Source organism: Schistocerca piceifrons, chromosome 8 (genome assembly GCF_021461385.2).
Source record: "Schistocerca piceifrons isolate TAMUIC-IGC-003096 chromosome 8, iqSchPice1.1, whole genome shotgun sequence".
Taxonomy (NCBI): domain Eukaryota; kingdom Metazoa; phylum Arthropoda; class Insecta; order Orthoptera; family Acrididae; genus Schistocerca; species Schistocerca piceifrons.
This window is the reverse complement of record NC_060145.1, coordinates 429,483,879-429,507,065: the sequence shown is the minus strand read 5'-3', so window position 1 is coordinate 429,507,065 and position 23,187 is coordinate 429,483,879. Positions and strand designations below refer to the sequence as shown.

At 46.4% G+C, this 23,187-nt stretch overlaps 1 protein-coding gene across 1 annotated transcript in view; it reads left to right on the top strand.

Annotated features, from left to right (window-relative positions):
• The window catches only part of LOC124711848 (ataxin-2-like), a 141,373-nt gene that overhangs the window by 8,045 nt on the left and 110,141 nt on the right, over positions 1 to 23,187 (top strand). The window contains exons 3-4 of the mRNA XM_047242074.1: positions 22,334 to 22,541; positions 23,006 to 23,130. Coding sequence (XP_047098030.1) covers positions 22,334 to 22,541; positions 23,006 to 23,130 — 333 coding nt within the window. The remainder of the gene's footprint in view (positions 1 to 22,333; positions 22,542 to 23,005; positions 23,131 to 23,187) is intronic.

Here is a 23,187-nt window from a genome sequence, read left to right as displayed (position 1 = left end):
TTGACATGAAAGTCGCAGAAGTGGCGTCAACTAAAAAAAAAAAAAGACCCTCGATATGGTGGCCGAATCCCAAAGGGGATATCCCAGCCAATAAATGCCATACAATCATTTCATTTTAGTAGGTGCCGATGTCTGTGTGTATCCTGTTGCTATCTCCAACACCTTGGGCTGCCATTTTGCAGAAGTTTTGAGCTCTTCCCAATATCATCCTGCCTTCATCCATCAGAAACTAGTCGAGGCAGCTTGGGCGATACCCTTCTCTTCTCCGAATCGTGAGTGCTACAATGCTGCCTTCACTATGAGGGAGGTACATCATGCTCTCAGTTCATCCCAGTCCTCCACCCCAAGACCAGATGCTATCCACACTCAGATGTTGCAGCACCTCTCTCTTGTGGGCAAGAACTTTATGCTTAACACATACAAACGCATCTGGGCTGAGGGCTCATTTCCTGGACGCTGGTGTGAAGCCACCATCATACCCATACCTAAACCCAGTAAGGACAAAAACCTTCCTTCTAGCTACTGCCTCATGTCTCTTACCAGCTGTGTTTTTAAGGTGATGGAACGTATGATTCATGCCCAGCTGGTATGGTGGCTCAAGTCACAATTTACTGCCAAATGCACAATGTGGATTTCGAGCGCGGCGTTCTGCAGTTGACCATATCGTTACTTTGTCCACCCATGTCATGAATAGTTTTCTGTGGAAATCCCAGACTATGGCTGTGTTTTTTGATTTGGAGAAGGCCTACGACACCTGCTGGAGAACTGGTATCCTCTCTACTCTTTACATGTGGGGTTTCCGTGGGCACCTGCCCCGTTTTCTTTGGGCATTTTTAAAAGACCAAATTTTCAGGGTGCGTGTAGGTTCTGCCTTGTCGGGCACCTTGATTTAGGACAATGGTGTGCACATCGACAGTGGCTTTCACTTTTCCACTGACAAAACTGTCTGTATGAATTTCTGGTAGCGCAAATGGTTTCTCCCACCATCTTTTGGACCTGTTGCCCGTCCATTCGTTGACACTACGAAATTCCTGGGGCTCATGCTTGATAGGAAACTTTCTTGGTCCTCCCATGTCTCTTACCTGGCAACCCGCTGTATGCAGTTCCTCATTGTCCTATGTGTCCTCAATGGTACTACTTTGGGTGCTGATCGAACCACCATCCTCTGTTTGTACCAGTCCCTTGTCCATTCGAAACTCGACTATGGGTGCTTTGTTTATGCATCTGCACGCCCATCCATTTTATGCTGTCTCAACACTATCATCATGGCATCTGTTTGGCCACAGACGCCTTTTACACTAGCCTGGTTGAGAGTCTGTGTGCTGAAGTTGCTGAACTACCACTATCCTACCGCCGTGACTTTCTCATCAGCAGGTATGCATGCCGTATGTCTGCCAAGCGTGGCCACCCCTCCTATGCCTCCTTTTTTTATGATTCCTTAGATCGTCAGTATGGGGCTCATCCCTCTTCTCTTACCTCCTGGAGTCCACTTTCGCCACTTACTAATAAGGCCTTAAATTCTGAAAATCGGAAAGTTGCGTGGTGTAAACAACTTCACACTACCTTCCGCTTGCCCAGTGGGTATGAACCCTTCACCACCTTGGCTTCATGAAGCGGCCCATGTTAACCTTGGCCTTCATTCACTTCATAAGAACACTACTCCAGCCTCGGTCTACCGCCTTCAGTTTTGCGACCTTCGCATGGAACGTTGGGATAGTATTTTTGTATACACTGATGGCTCTCGGACTGACTACGGGGTTGGGTGTGCCTTAGTCATTGGCACCCATGTCTTTCGATATCGGCTTCCGGCCCACTCTTCGGTATTCACAGCCGAGCTTTTCACCTTGTATCAGGCCACGGAGTACATCCGGCGACACAGCCTTCCCAGTTGTGTCCTCTGCTCAGACTCGCTCAGTGCCCTCCAAAGTCTCTGTGTGCTGTACACTGCTCATCCCTTAGTGCTGCGGGTCCAGGAAAACTGTCACGTGCTCACTCTTGGGGGGTGGGGGGAGCATTGTCATGTTTCTGTGGGTCCCTGGTCATGTCTGTCTGCCAGGAAACGAGGCTGCCGACTTTGCTGCCAAGGCTGCAGTCCTCGTATCTCAGCCCACGAGTACCTCTATTCCCTCTGGTGATCTCTGCATTGCCGTCTGTCAGGAGGTGGTGTCCCTTTGGCATCGCCAATGGTCCTCCCTTCACGGGAATAAGCTTCGGCTTATTAAGCCTCTCCCAGTGCCTTACACGAACTCCTCTCGGCCCTCCTGCTGGGAGGATATAATTGTAACTTTGCTGTGTATTTGGCATTGCCTTTTTAGCCATCATCATTTGCTCAGTGGTGCTACCCCACCACTTTGTAAGCATTGCGCCCAAATTTTAACTGTCCGCCACTTCCTGCTAGAATGCTCTTTTTTTTTTACCAATTTACGCCCCAGCTTGCGTTTGCCATGTGATTTATCAGCCGTTTTTGCAAATGACGTGCGGGATGTCGACCACATTTTACTTATCTGCTGAAGCAATATGGTGAAGGCCATTTAATTTTTAGTTTTGGACTTCCATTTTTGTATGATGTTCTTTTAGCTCTAACTGTAGAAAGATGTAAGTTAATGCAGATGAGTGGAAAAAAGTCTTGTAATGTTCAAATACAGTGTTAGTGTGGTATGCTACTCGACATGGCCATGTCATTTAAGTATCTGGGCATAATGTTGCAAAGCGATATGAAATGGAATGAGCATGTAAGGACAGTAGTAAGAAAGGTGAATGGTTAACTTCGATTTATTGGGAGAATTTTAGGAAAGTGTGGCACATCTGTAAGGGGACTGCATGTAGAACACCAGTGTGATCCATTCTTGAGTACCGATAGCGTGTTTGAAATTGCCACCAGATTGAATTAAAGGAAGAAATTGAAGCAGTCCAGAAGCATGCTGCCAGACTTGTTTCTAATAGGTTCGATCAACAAGTGGTACGAAGATGCTATTTGAACTCAAATGAGAATCCCTGTAGGAAAGCTTGCATTCTTTTTGTGAAACACTTTTGTAAAACTAGAGAACCAGTATTTGCTGCTGTTTGTGAATCCAGGATCGCTTGTCTGTCAACCAACTGAGTTATCCAAATGTGCCCAGTACTCACAGCTCTGTTACCATCTGTACCTCATCCCCTACTGTCCAAATTTCACAGAAGTCCTGCTGTGAAACTTGCAGGACTAGCACTCCTGGAAGAACGGATATTATGATTTTTTTCATAGCAGTAGTTCAGCAGCTGCAGAATATTTCACCAGAGATGCAAAGTCATTCACAGCTGCACAAGAAAACCTTTAGCTTGTTTAGACAGTTTAAATTGTAGTCTTCAAAACTGTTTGATGGTTGACTTTTTTCACATGTTCTATGTATGATGTGAAATTTACAGTTAACTGTTTGCCACTCATCCCATGTATCACATATTTTCAGAGGTGTCACTCCATTTTGCTCTGTAGTAAAGGACAGAACTGCCCAATTCTTATTTTCATGTGGGCTTACCAATGATATGATTCTGTTTCACTTCTGAAGATGGCAGTTTAAACTGTCGAAACTGGTTAAGTGAACCAAATAAAAATTTTCTTGTGCAGATGATGACTGACTTTTTATCTTCGGTGAAGAAAAGATGTAGAGGCAAGGCTTAGCTGCAGCATGGGAGATTTTTTCAGAAACAGGAAGTGAAAGACGCCATATGGTGCTACAAATCACATCATTCCCCCCAGGGGATCCACAACTCTTTTATGGATACGTGCGTAGCGAGCACGGGGCCCCGAGCTAATGTGGCCTTCCATCCTTTCCGGGCTGCATACCTTCCCTTTCCGCATTCTTCCCCATCCCCCGTCTTCGCCCCCCCCCCCCCCCCCCTCCTCCTCACCTCTGGCTCTTTCCTTCCCTTTCTCCCCCTCTGGGAGAGTATGGTTTGTGCCTACGTCCGGAGACGGACGCTTGTAAATGTACCGCATTCTTCGCCTTCCTTGCTTGTATGTCTTCTTCCTTCCTTTGTCCTTCTCTTTTCCTTACCTCTTCTCTTTACCCTTTTCTCCGCTGCGGCGTTTGAGACCCCCTCTTCTTTCCTTTCCCTTTCTCTTTCTTCCTCCCTGTGCGTGTCTGAAGGCCGACCCATGCACTTCCATGCGTAGCCGGTGACGGGGTAACGCGTAATTACCCGCCCCGGGTAGACAGGTAGGACACGTACGTACCCCCTGGTAAGGGCCAGGCCCAGGGAGGGGTGATTACCCGACCTGATACCTTCCGAAAGTGCCGATTGGTCCCTCCGTCCGTTTGTCGGGAGGTGTGACCTGAGGTGTGAACAATCACCTAAGGTGGGAGTGCCCTCAGAGAGGGCCCCCACAAGGGAGGAGTGCGCCATCGGAGACGCCGGTAATCATGGGGGATTCTTCCGCAATGGTTTCTTCACCTTCCACTATGTCTGCTCACAAACGTAAGTTCACTGAGTCTCAGCCACAGTCAGTTCTTCCATCGTTGCCACAGTTCCTTGTTGTTTCTCGGTCTGACGAAGGTCACGACTTCTCCACGGTCAACCCTTTCATTATTCAGAAAGGTGTCGACGCAATTGCAGGTCCTGTAAAGTCTTGTTCCACATTACGGAATGGCACCTTGTTGTTAGAAACAGTCAGTGCCCTCCAGGCACAAAAATTGCTGCGTACCTCACTACTACACACCTTCCCTGTCCGGGTGGAACCGCACCGTACTTTAAATTCCTCGCGTGGAGTCGTTTATACACGCTCCCTCGATGGCTTGTCTGACGAAGAAGTTCAGCACTACCTGTCTGACCAGGGCGTAACGGCTGTTCGTAGGGTTATGAAGAGGGTTGACACAAACATCATTCCAACCTGCACTGTCTTCTTGACATTTGACAAAGTTCAACTCCCATCAAAAATCAAAGCAGGCTATGAGATAATTTCCGTTCGCCCTTACGTCCCAAACCCTACGCGTTGCTATCGGTGTCAGCGGTTCAATCACACCAGCCAGTCGTGTTCCAGTCCGGCTAAAAGTGTTACGTGTGGCAAGGATGCCCATGAGGGTGCTTGTCCACCTCCATCCCCTCGCTGCATCAACTGTATGGGTGACCACGCTGCTTCCTCTCGAGATTGTCCCGTTTTTAAGGACGAAAAGCTCATCCAGGAAATCAGAGTAAAGGAAAAGGTGTCGACCTTTGCTGCTCGAAAATTATTCGCCAGTCGACAGCCCACCGTGCCTCAGAAAGGAAAATACAGCACTGTCCTTGCTTCTCCTCGGCCAACAAAGGAGGCGGCCACGCAGACTTGCGACCTCACCTTTAGTGCCACGGTCGTCAGATCGGCCAGCGCAAAGATCGCCTGTTCAACCTCCCCGCTTTCGCCTGCCCAGTCTATGGCTCACCCTTCGTCGGGTTCTGCTAAATCTCGAGCCCACAAGTCAGACACGACGTCTTCGAAAAAAGAGCATACTCGTGAAGAGTTTTTACGTACCCCAACTTCACAACCATCGGTTCCTCCTTCATCTAAACATCATACTTCCAAGAAGGCTACAAAGAAACCCAGTTCCTCTCCTTCTCCGCCAAGGCGTGTCATATCTACAGCACCATCTGGCGGAAATCGCCCTCGGCCATCTTCTGTGTCGCCGAGGCGCACTGCTGGTGGCCGGTCAACCGGCCGATCGCTGGTGGCAGGAGCTGCTCCTGACCCACCTATGGATCAGAATCTTCTGCCTTCGGCTGAATGCCATCCCATGCTGTCGGTCGCAAGCTCTGAGCAGTCGTTGAGTTGACAGCGACCTTGGTCACAGTCCTCAATTTTTTGTTCACCCTATGTCCATTATCCAGTGGAATATCCGCAGCATTCGAGCCAATCGGGATGAATTGTCGATCCTCTTACGATCCTACTCGCCGGTCATCTTCTGTCTTCAGGAAACAAAGCTGCGTCCCCATGACCGCTTTGTTCTCCCTCATTTTCAGTCCGTCCGATATGACCTCCCCTCTGTTGAAGGCACCCCAGCACATGGAGGACTCGTGATTCTTCTCCATGAAACTCTCCATTATCACCCAATCCCCTTAAACAGTTCCTTCCAAGCTGTCGCCGTCCGTCTTTCTCTTTCTGGATACACGTTCTCTCTTTGTACTATATACATTCCATCGTCCACACCAATGGCACGAGCTGATCTCCTTCATCTTCTTGGTCAGCTTCCACCCCCCTATTTGCTGGTTGGGGACTTCAATGCCCACCACCCGCTTTGGGGATCTCCACATCCTTGTCCACGTGGCTCCCTATTGCTAGAAGTCTTCCACCAAGCGAATCTAGTTTGCCTCAACACTGGGGTCCCCACATTTTTGTCTGCCTTCACGACAAATTTATCTCATTTGGATCTTGCCGTCGGTACTGTTCTGTTAGCTCGGCGCTTCGAATGGTTCGCCCTTGATGATACACACTCGAGTGACCACTTTCCATGTGTCCTTAGACTGCAGCCTCAACTGCCATATATGCGCCCACGACGCTGGAAGTTTGCCCAAGCCGATTGGACACTTCGTCTCTAGCGACATTCGATGACCGTTGCTTTCCCAGCGTCGACGATGAGGTCACACATATTACCGATGTTATTCTTACAGCTGCGGAACGTTCAATACCACGCACCTCCGAATTGCCCCGGCGCCCCCCAGTCCCTTGGTGGAACGAGGCATGCCGTGACGCAATACGTGAGCGGCGACGTGCTCGTCGCATTTTCCGTCACCATCCTACTTTGGCCAACTGTATCCGCTATAAGCAGCTCCGTGCGCGATGCCGTCGCGTCATCCGCGATAGCAAGAAGGCAAGCTGGAAATTCTTTATTAGCTCATTTAACACCTTCACTCCCTCCTCGGAAGTTTGGAGTCGGCTTCGACGGTTCTCAGGCGCGCCTAGTTTCTCCCCGGTCTCTGGGCTCACTGTCGCGCATGATACCATAGTGGACCCCGTCTCAATTTCTAACTCATTGGGTCAGCACTTTGCTGAGATTTCGAGCACTTCCAATTACCCGCCAGCATTTCTCCCGAAGAAACATGCAGCGGAAGTGCGACATCTTGCTTTCTCCTCTCAAAATCACGAAAGCTACAATACTGTTTTCTCCATGCGGGAACTCCAACATGCCCTCTCTTCTTCTCGCTCCTCCGCCCCAGGACCGGATGGTATCCATGTCCAAATGTTGCTGCATTTATCCACCCATAGCCTGCGTTTCCTCCTTCCTTTATAATCGAATTTGGACCGACAGTACTTTTCCCAGACAATGGCGGGAAGCTATCGTCGTTCCCCTTCCGAAACCTGGAAAGGACAAACATCTCCCCTCTAGCTATCGCCCCATTTCTCTCACGAGTAGTGTCTGTAAGGTTTTGGAGCGTATGGTGAATTACCGTTTAGCTTGGTGGCTGGAATCCCGCAGTCTTTTAACACCTGCCCAATGCGGATTCCGAAAGCATCGTTCTGCAGTTGACCATCTTGTTGCTCTCTCCACTTATATCATGAACAATTTTCTCCGGAAACGCCAAACGGTAGCAATATTTTTTGAGCTGGAGAGAGCATACAATACCTGTTGGAGGACAGGCATCCTCCGCACACTGTTCTCTTGGGGCTTTCGAGGCCGGCTGCCCCTTTTTCTTCGCGAATTTATGGCAGAGCGCACATTTAGGGTGCGGGTGAACACTACTCTCTCCCGTACTTTCTCCCAAGAAAACGGGGTACCCCAGGGCTCCGTGCTGAGTGTTGTACTTTTTGCAATCGCCATAAATCCAATTATGGATTGTCTCCTTCCTGATGTCTCGGGCTCCCTCTTCGTGGACGATTTTGCGATCTACTACAGCTCTCAACGAATAACCCTTATTGAACGACGTCTTCAAGGATGTCTCGATTGCCTCCACTCGTGGAGCATCGAAACCGGCTTCCGTTTCTCACCCAGTAAGACCGTTTGTGTTAATTTTTGGCGAGGTAAGGAGTTTCTTCCGCCCTCCTTACATCTAGGTCCTGTCAACCTTCCGTTTTCCGACGTCGCTAAATTCTTGGGTCTTATGTTTGACAGAAAACTGTGCTGGTCCTCCCACGTTTCCTATCTTTCGGCTCGCTGTCTGCGTTCCCTTAACACCCTCCGTGTCCTGAATGGTACCTCCTGGGGAGCGGACCGAGTGGTCCTTCTCCGCCTCTATCGCGCCTTAGTGCGCTCGAAATTGGATTATGGAAGCATAGTCTACTCCTCTGCTCGGCCGTCTATTCTTCGGCGTCTCGACTCTATCCACCACCGTGGATTACGTTTAGTGTCTGGAGCTTTTTACACCAGCCCTGTGGAAAGCCTTTATGCTGAGACTGCTGAACCTCCGCTGTCCAATCGGCGGGCAGTCCTTCTGAGTCGTTATGCTAGCCATCTGTCTTCCATGCCTGCTAATCCAGCTCATGACCATTGTTTCGACGCCTCCTTTGATGTAGGGTATGCAGGCCGCTCCTCCTCCCTACTACCCCCGGGAGTCCACTTCCGTCAACTGATCCATTCTCTTTCCTTCCGCTTTCCTAAAACCTTCTTGACAACTTGGGGTACAGCACCGCCTTGGCTCCGTCCCCGGATCTACTTGCTCCGTGACCTATGTCAATTTCCCAAGGATGGTACCCCTACACTTGTTTACCGTGGGGCATTTGCTGCTCTATGTGCACAAATGACGGACGCCACATTTATTTACACTGACTGCTCGAAAACATCGTTAGGTGTAGGGAGTGCCTATATTGTTGGCGACACCCCAAATCACTTTCGGCTTCCTGACCAGTGTTCGGTTTATACTGCGGAGCTTTACGCTGTTCTCCAGGATGTCCACTACATCCGCCGCTATCAGCAGATACAGTACGTAATCTGCTCAGATTCTCTCAGCTCTCTCCTCAGTCTCCAATCTCTTTACCCTGTGCACCCTCTGGTCCACCGGATTCAGGACTGTCTGCGCTTGCTCCACCTGGGGGGCGTCTCGGTGGCGTTCCTCTGGCTCCCGGGACACGCTGGTATCTGTGGGAATGAGGCGGCCGATATAGCGGCCAAGGCTGCAGTCTCTCTTCTTCGGCCAGCTATTCAGTCACTTCCCTTCACCGATCTACGGAGCGGTTTATGTCGCCAAGTTGCTCATTTATGGCATGCACATTGGTCAACACTTCCCCATAATAAATTGCGGGAAGTGAAAGCCCTTCCTTGCGCTTGGACCTCTTCCTCCCGAACGCGTCGTCGGGAGGAGGTAATTTTAGCTAGACTCCGGATAGGGCACTGTCTTTTTAGCCATCGACATCTTTTAAGCGGCGATCCTCCCCCACTCTGTCCCCACTGCTCTCAGCTGTGGACGGTCAGACACCTTTTAATTGAATGCCCCTATTTTAATCCGTTACGCTCCCGTCTACAGCTATCGCCTGATCTATCGTCTATTTTAGCAGATGACACGCGCTCACCCGACCGGTTTCTCCAGTTTATTAGTGCCAGTGAAATGACTTCAGTCATTTGAAGCTTTTTTTGGGGACAACCAACCCCTTTCTGTAGTGGATTTTTAAGCATTCCTTCTGCTTTTAGTTTCTCAAATTTTATGACTTTGTTCCCATTGCTGCTGGTTTTAAATTTCGGTTTTTTCCTGTTTCCTAAGTCACGGGCTGGGCGCTAATGACCATAGAAGTTTTGCGCCCTAAAACCACAAACAAAAAAAAAATCACATCATTGCACAATAAAAACACAACCATAAGTAGCCTAATGCCAGCCTTTTCAGAATTGCACATTTGTCAAATCACAAAATATCCTGCAGAGCAACATTCAGCCTCGTGTTCCATGCAGTGGATTTTAATGTACATGGATATTCCTTGGCATGATCTTCACAAGTTGGTAGACTTGTTGTTATTCAAACCTGTAGCAGTATTTGTTTATGGACCTCCTGAGGTCATCCAGTGAGGGCAATTCCTACGAGTACACAGTGCAGGTTTCGTCTTCTTCCTAGCACACTCAGTTGTTTCTGTCTGCAAATACTTCAGGCCATTCTATTTGATTCCTGTTTTGTGAAGGAAGATATTCACTAGATGGGTCCAATATCTGTGTTCATTGTAATGTTGGACTATTATGTAGATATTGCACAATTCTCAAATTAATGTTGTCACTGAAGAGAGTGGCATACTGGTCTAAAATACCCCTGCTGATCTCGTGGGACTGATGCCCGAGGCATACATTGGTATCTTACCATCTGCACAACCTTCTAAGATTGTCTGGCATTGGACAAACAGTTAACAAGCATAAGACAAAACCTGCACATTTTAGTCGGAGAACCAAGACGACATTTGTCTAAGTTCAGTGGAGGCGAAATGTATTGTGTGGAAACAGATGTGTACTGCCTGTGTTGACACGGCCCTTCCAGTTACCTCCAGAAAGGCAGTGTGAGCTCTGTCACATTGTCCACAGGATACCTACAGACTACAATTTGTATTTAGCGGCAATTGACAGGTGTTGACTGCAGGTAACACCTGTGAGGTTGAGCTTAAAAGTTTTAATCTCAAGGTAATAATACAATTTTATGATGGTGGCGTGGTGTGTGGCAGTTTGATGGACAACTTCTCGAGCTGACGCGCCTATTATCATAAAGCAACAGTGGACTCGTGGTCTAAACTTGAAAACACCACTCCAGATACCTTGGCAGACTGAACAGCGTAGTCAAGCCTCATTGTCCCATTCATAATTGGAATCTCACAAGTATGCATTGATTATCTGTGGCCAAAATATTTGTGAGAAAGGTTTGCAATTCCAAAAACAAACTATACAGATAATTATAGTGCTGCAGAATTTTTTTAAGCTCTTTATCAATGCTGTAGTTTCCGTTAGACTTCATAAGGTTGTGAGAAATTTGTTTAAAGAGAGATTCTTTCATCACTGGAATTATTCTGCACTATTCTAGAGGAAGTTTTCAGGTCTTTGACTTGGGAAAATGGAGGAGGAATAAATGTTAATGGAAGTAACTAAATCACTTAAATTTTGCTGATGCCAATATACAGTTTGTCTTCAACACATACTTTGTCAAGGAGTGTAGGACCTTATAAGTGGCCTCGAAAATTAAGTAGAATAAGATAAGTTGTTGTTGTTATTATTCTTATTATTAACTTCATTGACCACACTGGACCACTTGATTCATTCCATGTAATATTTTTCTTTGCAGATTGTACTGTTCAGTCCTTTGATCCAACCTGTTGCATTTCATTCTTCCCGATCATAGTTTTTTCAATTAATTTGAAATCTCTAAAGACTTGCTACATGTTGTTTCTGCTAAAAAATTGCAATTCTTTAGAAGCTTTAAGATCTTACTGAATAATTGGATCCATTTTCTTCCTATATTCCTTTCAAGTTTTCACAGAACAAGTTGTTATAAAAAATTTTCATCTTAATTATGGTGTTTGCTGGTTTTCAACATTCCCATGATTCTTTTTTCACCCCCCAGGGGGTCCACAACTCTTTCGTGGATACGTGCGTGGCGAGCACGGGGCCCCGAGCCATTGCAGCCTTCTTTCTCTCCCGGGCTGCATTTCCTTTCCCTTCCCCTCCTTTCCCCTCCATACCCCTTTCCCCTCGCCCTCTCCTCTCCCTCTATTGGTGTCCTTGCTTATGTTGGCCCCGCTATCCTCCTGGTTCTGTTGGTTTTACACTCTGGCTTTGTTGCGTAATCATCTCCTCCTTTTGGCATTCCTTGGTCCCCCTCTGGGGTTTGACCTCCATTCCAAAATTTCTCTTCCGTAGTGTGAGCCATTTGGGGAAGAGCACCTTACCTAGTGTCTCCGACGTGTGCCCTCCTAGTATATTCCACCTTTTCTCCTACGTCGTTGTCTGATGCTAGGGTGCATAGCCAGCACGGTAGCCAGCCCGTGTGGTGGGGTCGCTATGTACCCTTTTGGTTGAGCCCCCTGAACACACAGGGATCACACTTCTGATACCTGAGCTGTGACCTCCTCATGCATGCCTTGGAGTGGTTGCTCGTCATCCTGGAGCATCGGAACTCCCGGCAATGGCCGCCGTGCCAGACGGCCCTTGCTGTGGCTGGGTGGCGCCCGTGAGGAGAGCCCCTGATCGGAGTGGGTGGTATCAGGGCGGACGCTATGCAGATGAAACGCATAAGGGTCCAAACCTCTGGCCGCTCTTCCGCGGCCGTCTCTCTGCGTGGTACTGATTCCTCAAGTGCTGCTTCTCTTGCCCCTTCGGCCTTCCCTTCCGTGGCTACCCCCTGGGAGGAGGGTCAGGCCCGTCGACTAGGGGCAAAACCTTTCCCCCGTTATCTAGTTTGCACCAGGACTGATGGAGATACTTTCACCAGTGTCAAACCTTTATTCTTTGTGGAACACATTGAAGACAAGTTCGGCGAAGTGGACTCCCTGAGCAAGATGCGGTCGGGTTCTTTACTGATAAAAACTGCTTCGGCTGCCCAATCTGCGGCCCTTCGTGCCTGTACCCATCTTGGCACAATTCCCGTGTCCATTACCCCTCACCAGTCTCTAAATATGGTACAAGGTGTGATTTTTCACAGAGACCTCATCCTTCAAACTGATGAGGAACTTCGGGACAATCTCGGACGGCGGGGTGTTCACTTTGTTCGGCGTGTTCAGAAGGGTCCTAAAGATAATCGTATTGATACTGGTGCCTTTATCCTGGCCTTTGAAGGGGATACCCTTCCTGAGAAAGTTAAGATTATGGTCTATCGCTGTGATGTGAAGCCGTACATCCCACCTCCTATGCGGTGTTTTAAGTGCTTGCGTTTTGGCCACATGTCTTCTCGCTGTACCCAGGACCCTCTCTGTGGTGACTGTGGACGTCCACTCCATGAGGGGAGTCCCTGTGTTCCCCCTTCTGTATGTGTAAATTGTCATGGTAATCATTCTCCACGTTCAGCAGATTGCCCAGTCTATAAGAAAGAAAAAAAGATACAGGAGTATAAGTCTCTTGATCGTTTAAGCTACACAGAGGCCCGTAAGAAATATGCACGATTGCACCCTGTGTCCATGACATCTAGTTACGCCTTGGTTACATCTTCATCCCTTCCTCCCCCTTCCTTACCCCCGTCCCGGACCCCTCTCCTTCCCCCCTCCCCTGCGGCTCCCACACCTTCTCCTCTGGGCGCCGCTCCCCCTCCCCAGCCGGAGAAGTGTCCCACTCCTTCGGCGTCTGCCGGTCAAGGGCGCCTCTCCCGGGATGCCCCTTCCCGGCACCTTCCAGGTCAAAGGTCTGCTGCAGCGCGGCGACCGCGAGAGCCGCGGTCTATCGGCCCCCAGGTCGCCCGGTCTCTTTCTGTTCCTGATCTTGCTGCAGCTGGCTCCATTATGCCACACAGCCCTCCTCGATCTCAGCCTGAAAAGAAGAAGAAACATAAGTCCCGGGACAAAGAGCCTCTGGTGTCACCGGAGGTCCCTTCCCCGGCTTCACAACCGGATTCTGACCTGTCGTTTATGGATGTCGCCCCATCCTTGTCGGTGACGGGTGGGGACCCGGCGGTATGACTGGATTTAGCGTGTTCAGCCCTCATTTAAACCATCGTTCTGTGGTTCTCCAATGGAATTGTAATGGCTACTATCGTCACCTTCCGGAATTGAAATCCCTTCTTTCGTCCTACTCAGCAGCTTGTGTGGTTCTCCAGGAATCTCATTTTACTGATGCTCACTCACCGACCCTCCGTGGGTTCCGTGTTTTCTGTCGAAATCGGGTCGGACCCTTGCGGGCTTCTGGTGGCGTTTGTACGTTGGTCCGTACAGACATTGCTAGCACGTGGATTCCTCTCCAAACTACATTGGAAGCAGTTGCTGTTAGGGTCCACTTAGACTCTGCAGTCACAGTATGCAATCTTTATCTCCCTCCTGACAGGACTCTTACACCTGCTGCCTTAACCACCCTTCTTCAGCAACTTCCTCCTCCCTTCCTCCTCCTTGGGGATTTTAATGCTCATCATCCTTTGTGGGGCAGTGCCTTTCCATCTAGACGAGGTCTTCTTATCGACCAATTTATTGCAGACCACGACCTGTGCCTTCTTAATGATGGCTCCCCCACTCATTTCAGTGCTGGTCATGGTACCTTTTCTGCCATTGATCTTTCTCTTTCTTCTCCCTCTCTCCTCCCTTCATTACACGGGTCGCCACACGACGACCTTTGTGATAGTGACCATTTCCCGTTGATTATCACGCTCCCTTCCCGCTCCCCGATGGAGAGGTTACCTCGTTGGTCTTTCCACTGCGCCGATTGGCCTCTATATACTGCACAGGTCGAGTTTTCTCCCTCTTTGTCGGGTTGTATTGATGACGTCCTACGTGACGTGTCTGACGCGATTGTTCGCGCTGCTAACCTTGCTGTCCCGCGCTCATCTGGACAATTTCGTCGTCGGCAAGTCCCGTGGTGGAGTACGGCCATTGCCATTGCCATCCGTGATCGCCGTCGAGCTTTGCAACACTTTAAGAGGCACCCATCTGTAGCCAGCCTTTCTACCTTTAAGCGCCTTCGCGCTAAAGCCCGTTATTTAATCAAACAGAGCAAGCGGATATGTTGGGAACAATTCGTTTCTTCCCTTGGTTCCACTGTCCCTCTGTCACGGGTATGGGCTACACTTCGCTCTCTCCAAGGTTGCCATCGGCAGTCCACCCTCCCAGGCCTTCACCTCCCAGATGGCATTTGTACGGACCCATTAGTTCTCGCAGAACATCTTGCGACCCATTTTGCAGTGGCATCAGCGTCGGCCTCCTATCCAGCTGCTTTCCTTCATCAAAAACAGCAGGCTGAAGCTGTCACCTTATGTTTCACCACTTGTGAGTCAGAATCTTACAACGAACCTTTCACTGAATGGGAATTTCTTTCTGCTCTATCTGCTTCTCATGATACGGCTCCTGGCCCAGATTCCATTCATAACCAGCTGCTTCAACATCTCAGTGCTCCACAACGGCACCATCTTCTTCGGGTGTTTAACCGTATCTGGCTCCAGGGTGACTTCCCTTCTCAGTGGAGGGATAGCATTGTGGTTCCTGTCCTTAAGCCTGGTCAGAACCCCCTATCTGTTGACAGCTATCGGCCAATTAGTTTGACCAATGTTGGTTGTAAGTTACTTGAACGGCTGGTAGCCCGTCGGCTCACTTGGGTCCTCGAATCTCGGGATCTATTGTCCCCTTACCAGTGTGGCTTTCGAGAGGGACGATCTCCAATCGATCATTTGCTTCGCTTGGAATCCGCAGTTCGGCAGGCTTTTTCCCAGCGCCGCCATTTGGTTGCAGTGTTTTTTGACCTTCGCAAGGCCTATGACACGGCCTGGCGCCATCACATCTTACTAACCCTTCATCAGTGGGGTCTTCGGGGCCCACTCCCGATTTTTATCCGCCAGTTCCTGATCCATCGGTCATTCAGAGTTCGAGTTGGTACTGCTTTTAGTTCTCCACGGACCCAGGAGACGGGCATCCCACAGGGTTCTGTCTTGAGTGTCCTTCTTTTCCTCATTGCTATCGATGGACTTGTGGCCTCTGTCGGTCCCTTGGTCGCCCCTGCCCTGTATGTGGATGATTTCTGCATTTGGGTTAGTTCCTCCTCGATGCCATCTGCAGAACGGCAGCTCCAGGTGGCTATACGGCGTGCCTCTGCATGGACCCTCTCCCATGGGTTTCAATTCTCTCCTTTAAAATCGCGGGTGGTCCACTTCTGTCGCCGTACTACGGTCCACCCTGATCCAGAGCTCTATCTCGCTGCACAAAGATTGCCTGTGGTTCCACAGTTTCGTTTTCTAGGTCTTCTTTTCGACAACAAGCTCAGTTGGCTGCCCCATATCAGACTCCTGAAGGTAGCATGTTTCCGTAAACTCAATGTCCTTCGCTTCCTTGCCCACTCCTCCTGGGGTGCGGACCGTTCCCTCCTCCTCCGTCTTTATCGTGCTCTAGTTCTGTCACGTTTGGACTATGGTTGTCAAGTTTATGGTTCAGCTGCTCCTTCCACGCTGCACGTGCTGGATCCAGTCCACCATCGTGGTATCCGTTTGGCCACCGGTGCCTTCCCTACTAGCCCTGTTGATAGTCTCCTGGTTGAAGCTGGGATCCCCCCCCTTTCTGTTCGGCGGTCCCAGCTTCTGGTGTCTTATGCCCTTACTATCCGTTCTTCTCCCGCTCATCCTTCCTATTCTATCCTATTCCCAGACCATGGACGTCGCCCGCCTGACTCCCGCCCTCGGGCGGGTTTACCGGTTGGGCTGCGCCTTGCGTCTCTTACCCGTGATTTTCAGCTTCCTTCTTTGTCCTGTCTTCCTCGCTCCCTCCCCTCCACCCCTCCTTGGTTAGTTCCTCGGCCTCGAATTCGGATGGATCTCCGCCGCGGTCCGAAAGATTCCATCCCCCCGGTGGTGTTCCGTTCCTTTTTCCGCCAAATTTTATGGGAGTTTCGGGATGCTGTTGTTTTTTACACTGATGGCTCTAAATCTGCTGATCATGTTGGGTATGCCTTCACGTCCTTTGTTGGAACGGAAAATCATCTACTGCCACCCTCATGTGGGGTGTTTACTGCGGAATTGATGGCAATTTCCCGGGCCCTTACCTTTATTAAACAATCCCAACACAACCGCGTTTTGTTATGTACGGACTCGATGAGTGGCCTTCTTGCTATTGACCGGTGTTTTTCGCGCCATCCCTTGGTCTCTGCCATCCATGACCATCTCGCTGATCTTCACCGTGCTGCTTGTTCCATTGACTTCCTATGGGTCCCGGGCCATGTGGGTATCCCGGGTAATGAGCTCGCTGATCGTTTGGCTGGGGGAGCAGTTACTTACCCCCCGTTTTCTGTAACCCCTCCTGCAGCGGATTTACGGCTTCACATCAAATCCCACTTTGCACAGTCATGGGCCAATTCTTGGGAGGCTACTCCACTGTCTAATAAACTTCGTGCCATTAAGGTGAATACAGGCCCATGGCGTTCTTCCTTTAGCCTCTCCCGCAAGGACTCGACCACACTGTGTCGTCTCCGCATTGGCCATACCAGGCTGACCCATGGTTTCCTTTTGCGTGATGAGCCACCCCCGCTATGTGGTTGTGGAGCCTTCCAGTCAGTGGCCCACATTTTGGTTGAATGCCCCCTTCTTTTGGCTCTGCGTGCTAAGTACAGACTCCCCCACACTTTACCTTTGATGTTGGCTGACGATTCCCGGATGGTCTCTCTGGTTCTAGGTTTCCTCCGGGAGAGTGGTTTTTATTCTCAGTTTTAAAGTTTTTAATCTCCCTCTGGTGTTGGGGCAGGGCGGTGAGTGTTTGGGTGTCTCCCACTGTAGGCAGTGTTCAGAGATTCCCGATTCACCTCCCTGACCGGAATCCTCTTTTCTTTCCCTTTTACTCTGTTTTTACCCCTTCTTTTTAAGGCTTGGTTAGTTTTTCTATTCCCATACGTACTTTCTGCATTGTAGCAGTTGTACCTTTTAAGTCACAGGTGGTCTTGCCTATGCTGTTTCAGCATAGTGTTGGGTTCGTTCTCTTGCCAACTTCCCTCATTTGTTTTTACTAATGACAACGTGACTGCCCTTTTACGTTTCCCCTTTATCTGTTTTATTTTTCTGACTATACTGAGATGTCCCGTTAGCAGAATGGAGTCTATTTGAAACAAGGGACTGATGACCTTGCTGTTTGGTCCCTTTAACCTCAAACAACCAACCAACCAACCATTCTTTTTTCAGTTTTGATTAGCTTGTCAGTTCTTGTTTCATTTTTAATTTGGAACTGGATTGCTCGGGTATTTGTGGCCTTCAGTAGAGTTAAGTTTTTGTGGTGTTGGATGTTAGTAAATATGGACAAGTGTTTGTTGTTATATGCTGACCAGGTGAGAGATTTAAGTTTTTCATTTTATTGATTCTATTTATCCTTGGTTGATGTTTTCTCCAAGATATTTAAATTGTAGTACTATTAATGCAGACTTTGTACATAGGGATTTCATGGGTGTGATTTTATTTGTCTCAAAGACTAGTTTTAAGGCTTCTTCTTAGTCGTCTTTTTTTTTTTATGAAGTTGTCCCAAGTCAAGAGATAATCAGCACACACCAGGTTCTTTGTTCTCATGGAGGTTTTTGCTCAGATTTTAATTTTAGGTGAGTTTTCTTTTGCCAAATCTCCATGTTGTACTTGAGGGCTACATTGGGATACTGTCACATTTTCTAAGAATAGTTTTTATTGTGAACACTTTTGCAATTTCTTCCCTTAACTTTATCTTGAAAATTGTGTGGGTTAAAGTTCAGTGATCTGTATTAATTTGGGATGGAGGCTGTATGACCTGAGGATGTTTAAAATGTGTGCTTTTTTTTGAGTGAGTTAGTCAGTTACTTTCATGTTCCACGGATCATTTTGCATGATAAATCGTCATGATGTGGAACGAGTCATTTTACATTCATATGGCAAATTGAAATCTCTGAAATAAATAACTATTTATTTCTGTACTTGTGATATTTAATTATTAGTTTCAGCCTGAAAATTTCTGCGGGCAGCTTCTCCTGTATGGGCGAAATAGTTCTTGGTATTTCCCAAGTTGTGGTTCCAAAGTGTTTTTGATTTTGTAAATTATGAGGGAAAATATTTAGTATTTGTAGTCCAGAGAGGTTTCTTTTCTGTAGTTATGTGGGTTTGTTTTTATCACCGTTCGTTGAATAACGGGTGGGTTATTCCTGTGATCCTGTCCTCTAGTATTTTGTGTGCAAGCCACATTTTGATTTATGATTGCATGTTTTATGTGTTTTTTAGATTTGTTTACAGATTACATCTTCATCACATCCATTGTAATTTTGTAGTTCTCTAATTGCGGTTACTACCTCGTTGATAGTCGGAGAATTTACTACATCAAGGTTGGTTAAAATGAATATGTCCATATTTACTTGAAACATTTCAGCTGGGTCGTAGCAGTTTAAATGATCTATGATTGGCATATCTGATAGAGAATAGTACAACTTAACAGTGCAGTAATAGAAATGATGAATGGGATTTTGAAAACAATAAGTTGCTTTTTTGTAAACTAAACGAGGCTTTTAAAACTAAGCTTTTGATGTGTCTGAAACTGTAAGTTTATGTTTATTGTGTATTATCATTTTGGTGTATGGCAGTGAAACCAGGATTTTTAATTAGAAGAGCATTAAAAAACTGAGGGTTGGGCAGTGAACGATGGAGAGGTGCATGTTGGGCATTGCAAGAAGAGATTGGAAGTGGGATCAATCAGGCAGTAGACTGGAGTGGAAGACGTAATAATGACCATAATGAAATGGAGATGGAACATTTAGTTAGGTGAGGGGATTGTAGATGGTCCAAGGAAGTTTGTTGATGAATTCAAAGATAAAAGAAGTCAGAAGTGATAACTTAATAGAAGGTGGGCAGATGACATTTGAAAATGTAAACAGGCAACATAAATAAGTACCTTTGAAGAGTACAATTAATAAAAAGTGGGTGGAGGTACCTTTACCCAACAGCGCGTACCAAATGGCTAATGATAATGTTGATGAATTTTTTCATGTCACCAGCTTCAAAATACAATTGAGAGATATGTAAAAATTATGGGAGTATAACTGTTCTATACTGGTAGCATGCACAACACAAATTACATTTTACAAATTGCAGTGTATTAGTTAGGATAGTTAAGCCCTGAAGTGGGTGATATCAATTACATTTGGAGTTGCTGACGGGTCTGTCTTTGTAAGCAGCTTGGAATGTACCACCCTTAAGTGTGCTAATAAAGTAATCACTCTCTGCAGCCTTTAATAGCAGTCTGGCAAACACGGATAACTCTAAATAATTGGCTCGTCAACCTTACTATAAAAGATTTGCCCCATGAGTTGAGGGTAATTCTTTAAACAGGATCACAGGCCCATCTGACAGTTGCAAAGACCCAGCATCAGTTCATAAGCATTGTTGAACCATAGGGAAGGCTTTGCAGGAAGACATACAACTATACATAAACTCGGGCTATCAAACACAGCAAATAAAGAGTACACTGAAAACAAAAAGATGGCACATAAGATGTAGAAGCATTTACAGGTGAAAAGGTAAATGGTTAAATTGGACATGGCGATATAAATTAAAAGTGGTAACAGTTTTATTCATATTATTTAATAAATTGTGCCATCTTTTTTCTACTTTGAGAAGTAAGGTTTCATCTAGCATCTGTAAGACTCGTAAGACACTTGCAGTCCTTCCTGACAGATAGTAAAATGGAAAAACTACATGTCTTCCCATCTTTGACCAACTAGAATTACTTGCTCCTGCACATAAATAAAACTATAGAAAGGTTCCTATGGCATTTTACCTTTGTCACTGAGGGATGCATCTCTTCACCAGTCCTAGCCAAACTGCCTCCCACTTCCTTCTTGCTGCTTCCATCTCCTCAAACTGCAGACAGCACTTGTCACTTATGCCTGCATTCCTGACTCTGGACCAAAACAGGCTCTCCTCGCTGTGTTTTTTGCTCATGTAACCCAATATAAGTATCTTGGCCTCTGCCCTCTTTTGACTGGCTGTCTCACAGGTGACTGCAACAAGTTCTTGTTGTTCACTCAGTTTCCTACTATGCCCTCACCCTTCTTGCTCCTCCCAGGTGAAATTCCTGGTATAACTCTGGGCTGAAAACTACAGCTTTTCATTTCGTGGGAAAGTAACACTTGGCATCTGGCAACACACATCTGTTCTGTGTTTGCAAAATAGCCTTGGAGATTCCAGGGGGAGCTATGGTTGTATAACAATTCCAGGGGCCACAATGTGTCATGACACCTATTTCTGAGAAGGGGTTGAATCTATTGTGTCCATTGTTCCCAAGGCCCTTGACCCACAGCATGCAGCAAGTGACCTCTCTGTCGCCAGAAACTGTTATCCACTAATTATTCTCCTCTCAGCTGACACAGCAGGTTTCCCGTATTCTGTGCTTAAAGTGTGACTGGTATAGATGTTAGCTGTGTAACCAAGCCAGTCTCACTAAAGGAGCCACCAAAAGTTACCTCATCTCGACTAGTGAGTGGAGTGTTTCCGACCAGGTGTTAGAGCTTATCTGTAAGATTGAATTTCAGCTAAACAGTGACCAGGCTGCAAGGTTTATTGAGTGCAACATTAATTTGCTTAATGGAAGGTGATGGTGGTGGTGAGAAATAGCAGATTGCAGTCTATGTATTGAAATAATTTTGTAGTTTGAGGAACCTAATTCCTAATAGTTACAGTTGAGACAGTGTAAGAAGATTCTTCAGAGCTACAATTGCTGTTGTCAGCTTTCAGTTATGAAGTGTAAATGTCTGCAGGTGAGACAACAGCCTTCTATAGAGCTGCAATAACACTGAGGTTTTGCCATGGTTACTTTTACAGAATCACATTACATGCTTGGTTGAGGTGGGTGGAGAGCTGTTGCACTTAGCCCACTGCAGTTGTTAGGTATCTTCTTACATTGCCTTGACTGTAAATTCAGTGTAAATTTAGAGCCGTTAGCTTTAGTTACTAAACCACTATAGATAATAGAAAGGAAAATGGTTTTAGAAGAACCCAGATGAAACTGTTACTTTGTGAATAGGCTGAAAGAAAATACCCTCAAAAATTAAGTGCAACAAATTTGTTTTTCAGGCAGGCAGAATAACTACTTCTGTACTTAAACTGTGTAATTGAAGAGGAGTGAAAATTTTTCCAGCAATAAATATTTGCTCTAAATTGAACTAATGCTGAAAAAGTGACTTTAGTAACAGCCTAATAACTGTGCGACACAGTAAATCCAAATCAGTTCCCTGCCATTCGTGGTCCTACTGTGCAGAGTGGATGTGTAGAGACAAAACTTCAACCTTATAATTCCAATTCAAACTCTATGGAGTCTTTCATGCTGATGTTTATGCTCACAGGAAAGAAAATTTATGGAGCGATGACATTCCACAGTCCTACTGCCTGGGATAGGCTGATACCTTGCTTGCATCCTAATACCAGGCACAGTTTTAAGCTGTCGTTATTTTCCCATGACTGTCCGTTATTTTCTTTTGTTTCCCAAAGAGTAAGAATTGGAACCCATAATATATTTGTATGTGGTGCCTTGTGGCTTCCCGTCTGTTGACCAGAGAGAGAGATAGAGAGAGAGATAGAGAGAGAGATAGAGAGAGAGATAGAGAGAGAGAGAGAGAGAGAGAGAGAGAGAGAGAGAGAGAGAGAGAGTCCACTTAGTTGTTTATATAATGTATTGTATTTGGAATGTGTGTTATTTTAGCAGTTGAGGGAATGCCTTCCATAGTTTGCCATATTTTTTATATAATAATAATAATACCTGTTTAGTATTCACAAGAACTGTAACCGTTATATATGCTGTTCAGAAATAAGAGTGAAATTGTTTCAGATATCAACTCTAAATGGATCGGTATTTGAAGGAGTTTTCCGAACATTTTCAAGCCAATTTGATGTTGTTCTTGAGATGGCACACAAAGTTAATACAGATGATCCAAGCAAAATTGATATCGATACTGTTGTTGAAAAGTTAATTTTCAAGCCCGAAGATATTGTTACAATTGAAGTGAGAGATTGTGATTTGGAATACGCTACAAGAGGTAACAGATTATTATTTTCTCTTATTGATTGAAAGAGCACTAGCTTAATCACATTTGTAATTCTAGGTTCTACTTGTTCTTTTTTCCTTTTTTATCTTAAAGGAACTCTGATTTTATGCTGTTTAGTCGTGTAAAGAAAAATAAAATTTAGTGTTTTGTTGCAGATTAAAATTTGTCTTAGTAAGATAGTTATGTTTTAATTGTAAGGTGCTGAGAGTTTTTAGATTTCTTTTACCAAACAATATGGTTGATCTCTTTGGGTACTCTTTTGTTACTTAAATTTTGTGTGCTAATGGAAAATGGTAGTTTTTGTCACAATATAAATCTCTCTCTGTTGCTGCTGTTCAATCCTTTTTTCCCTTAACAGCCCCTGGTTTTCTTTCAAATTCTGTGTATTTTGAAGGGATACACTACTTGTATGTGTGTCATTAGTGACTGCTGAAGATAACTGTTTTGTCTTGCAGATACGTTTCAGACTGATACTGCCATAAGCAAATTCAATGGCAATATAAGTGGAGAGCGTGAGCTCGAACCTTGGGATGAACCAGGTTGTAATGGAGATGAATTTGATCTTGATTCAAATAGTTCGGTAAGATATTTGTTTGGCTGTTTAGCATGTTTTGTGTATGTTTGAAAGTAACGCCAA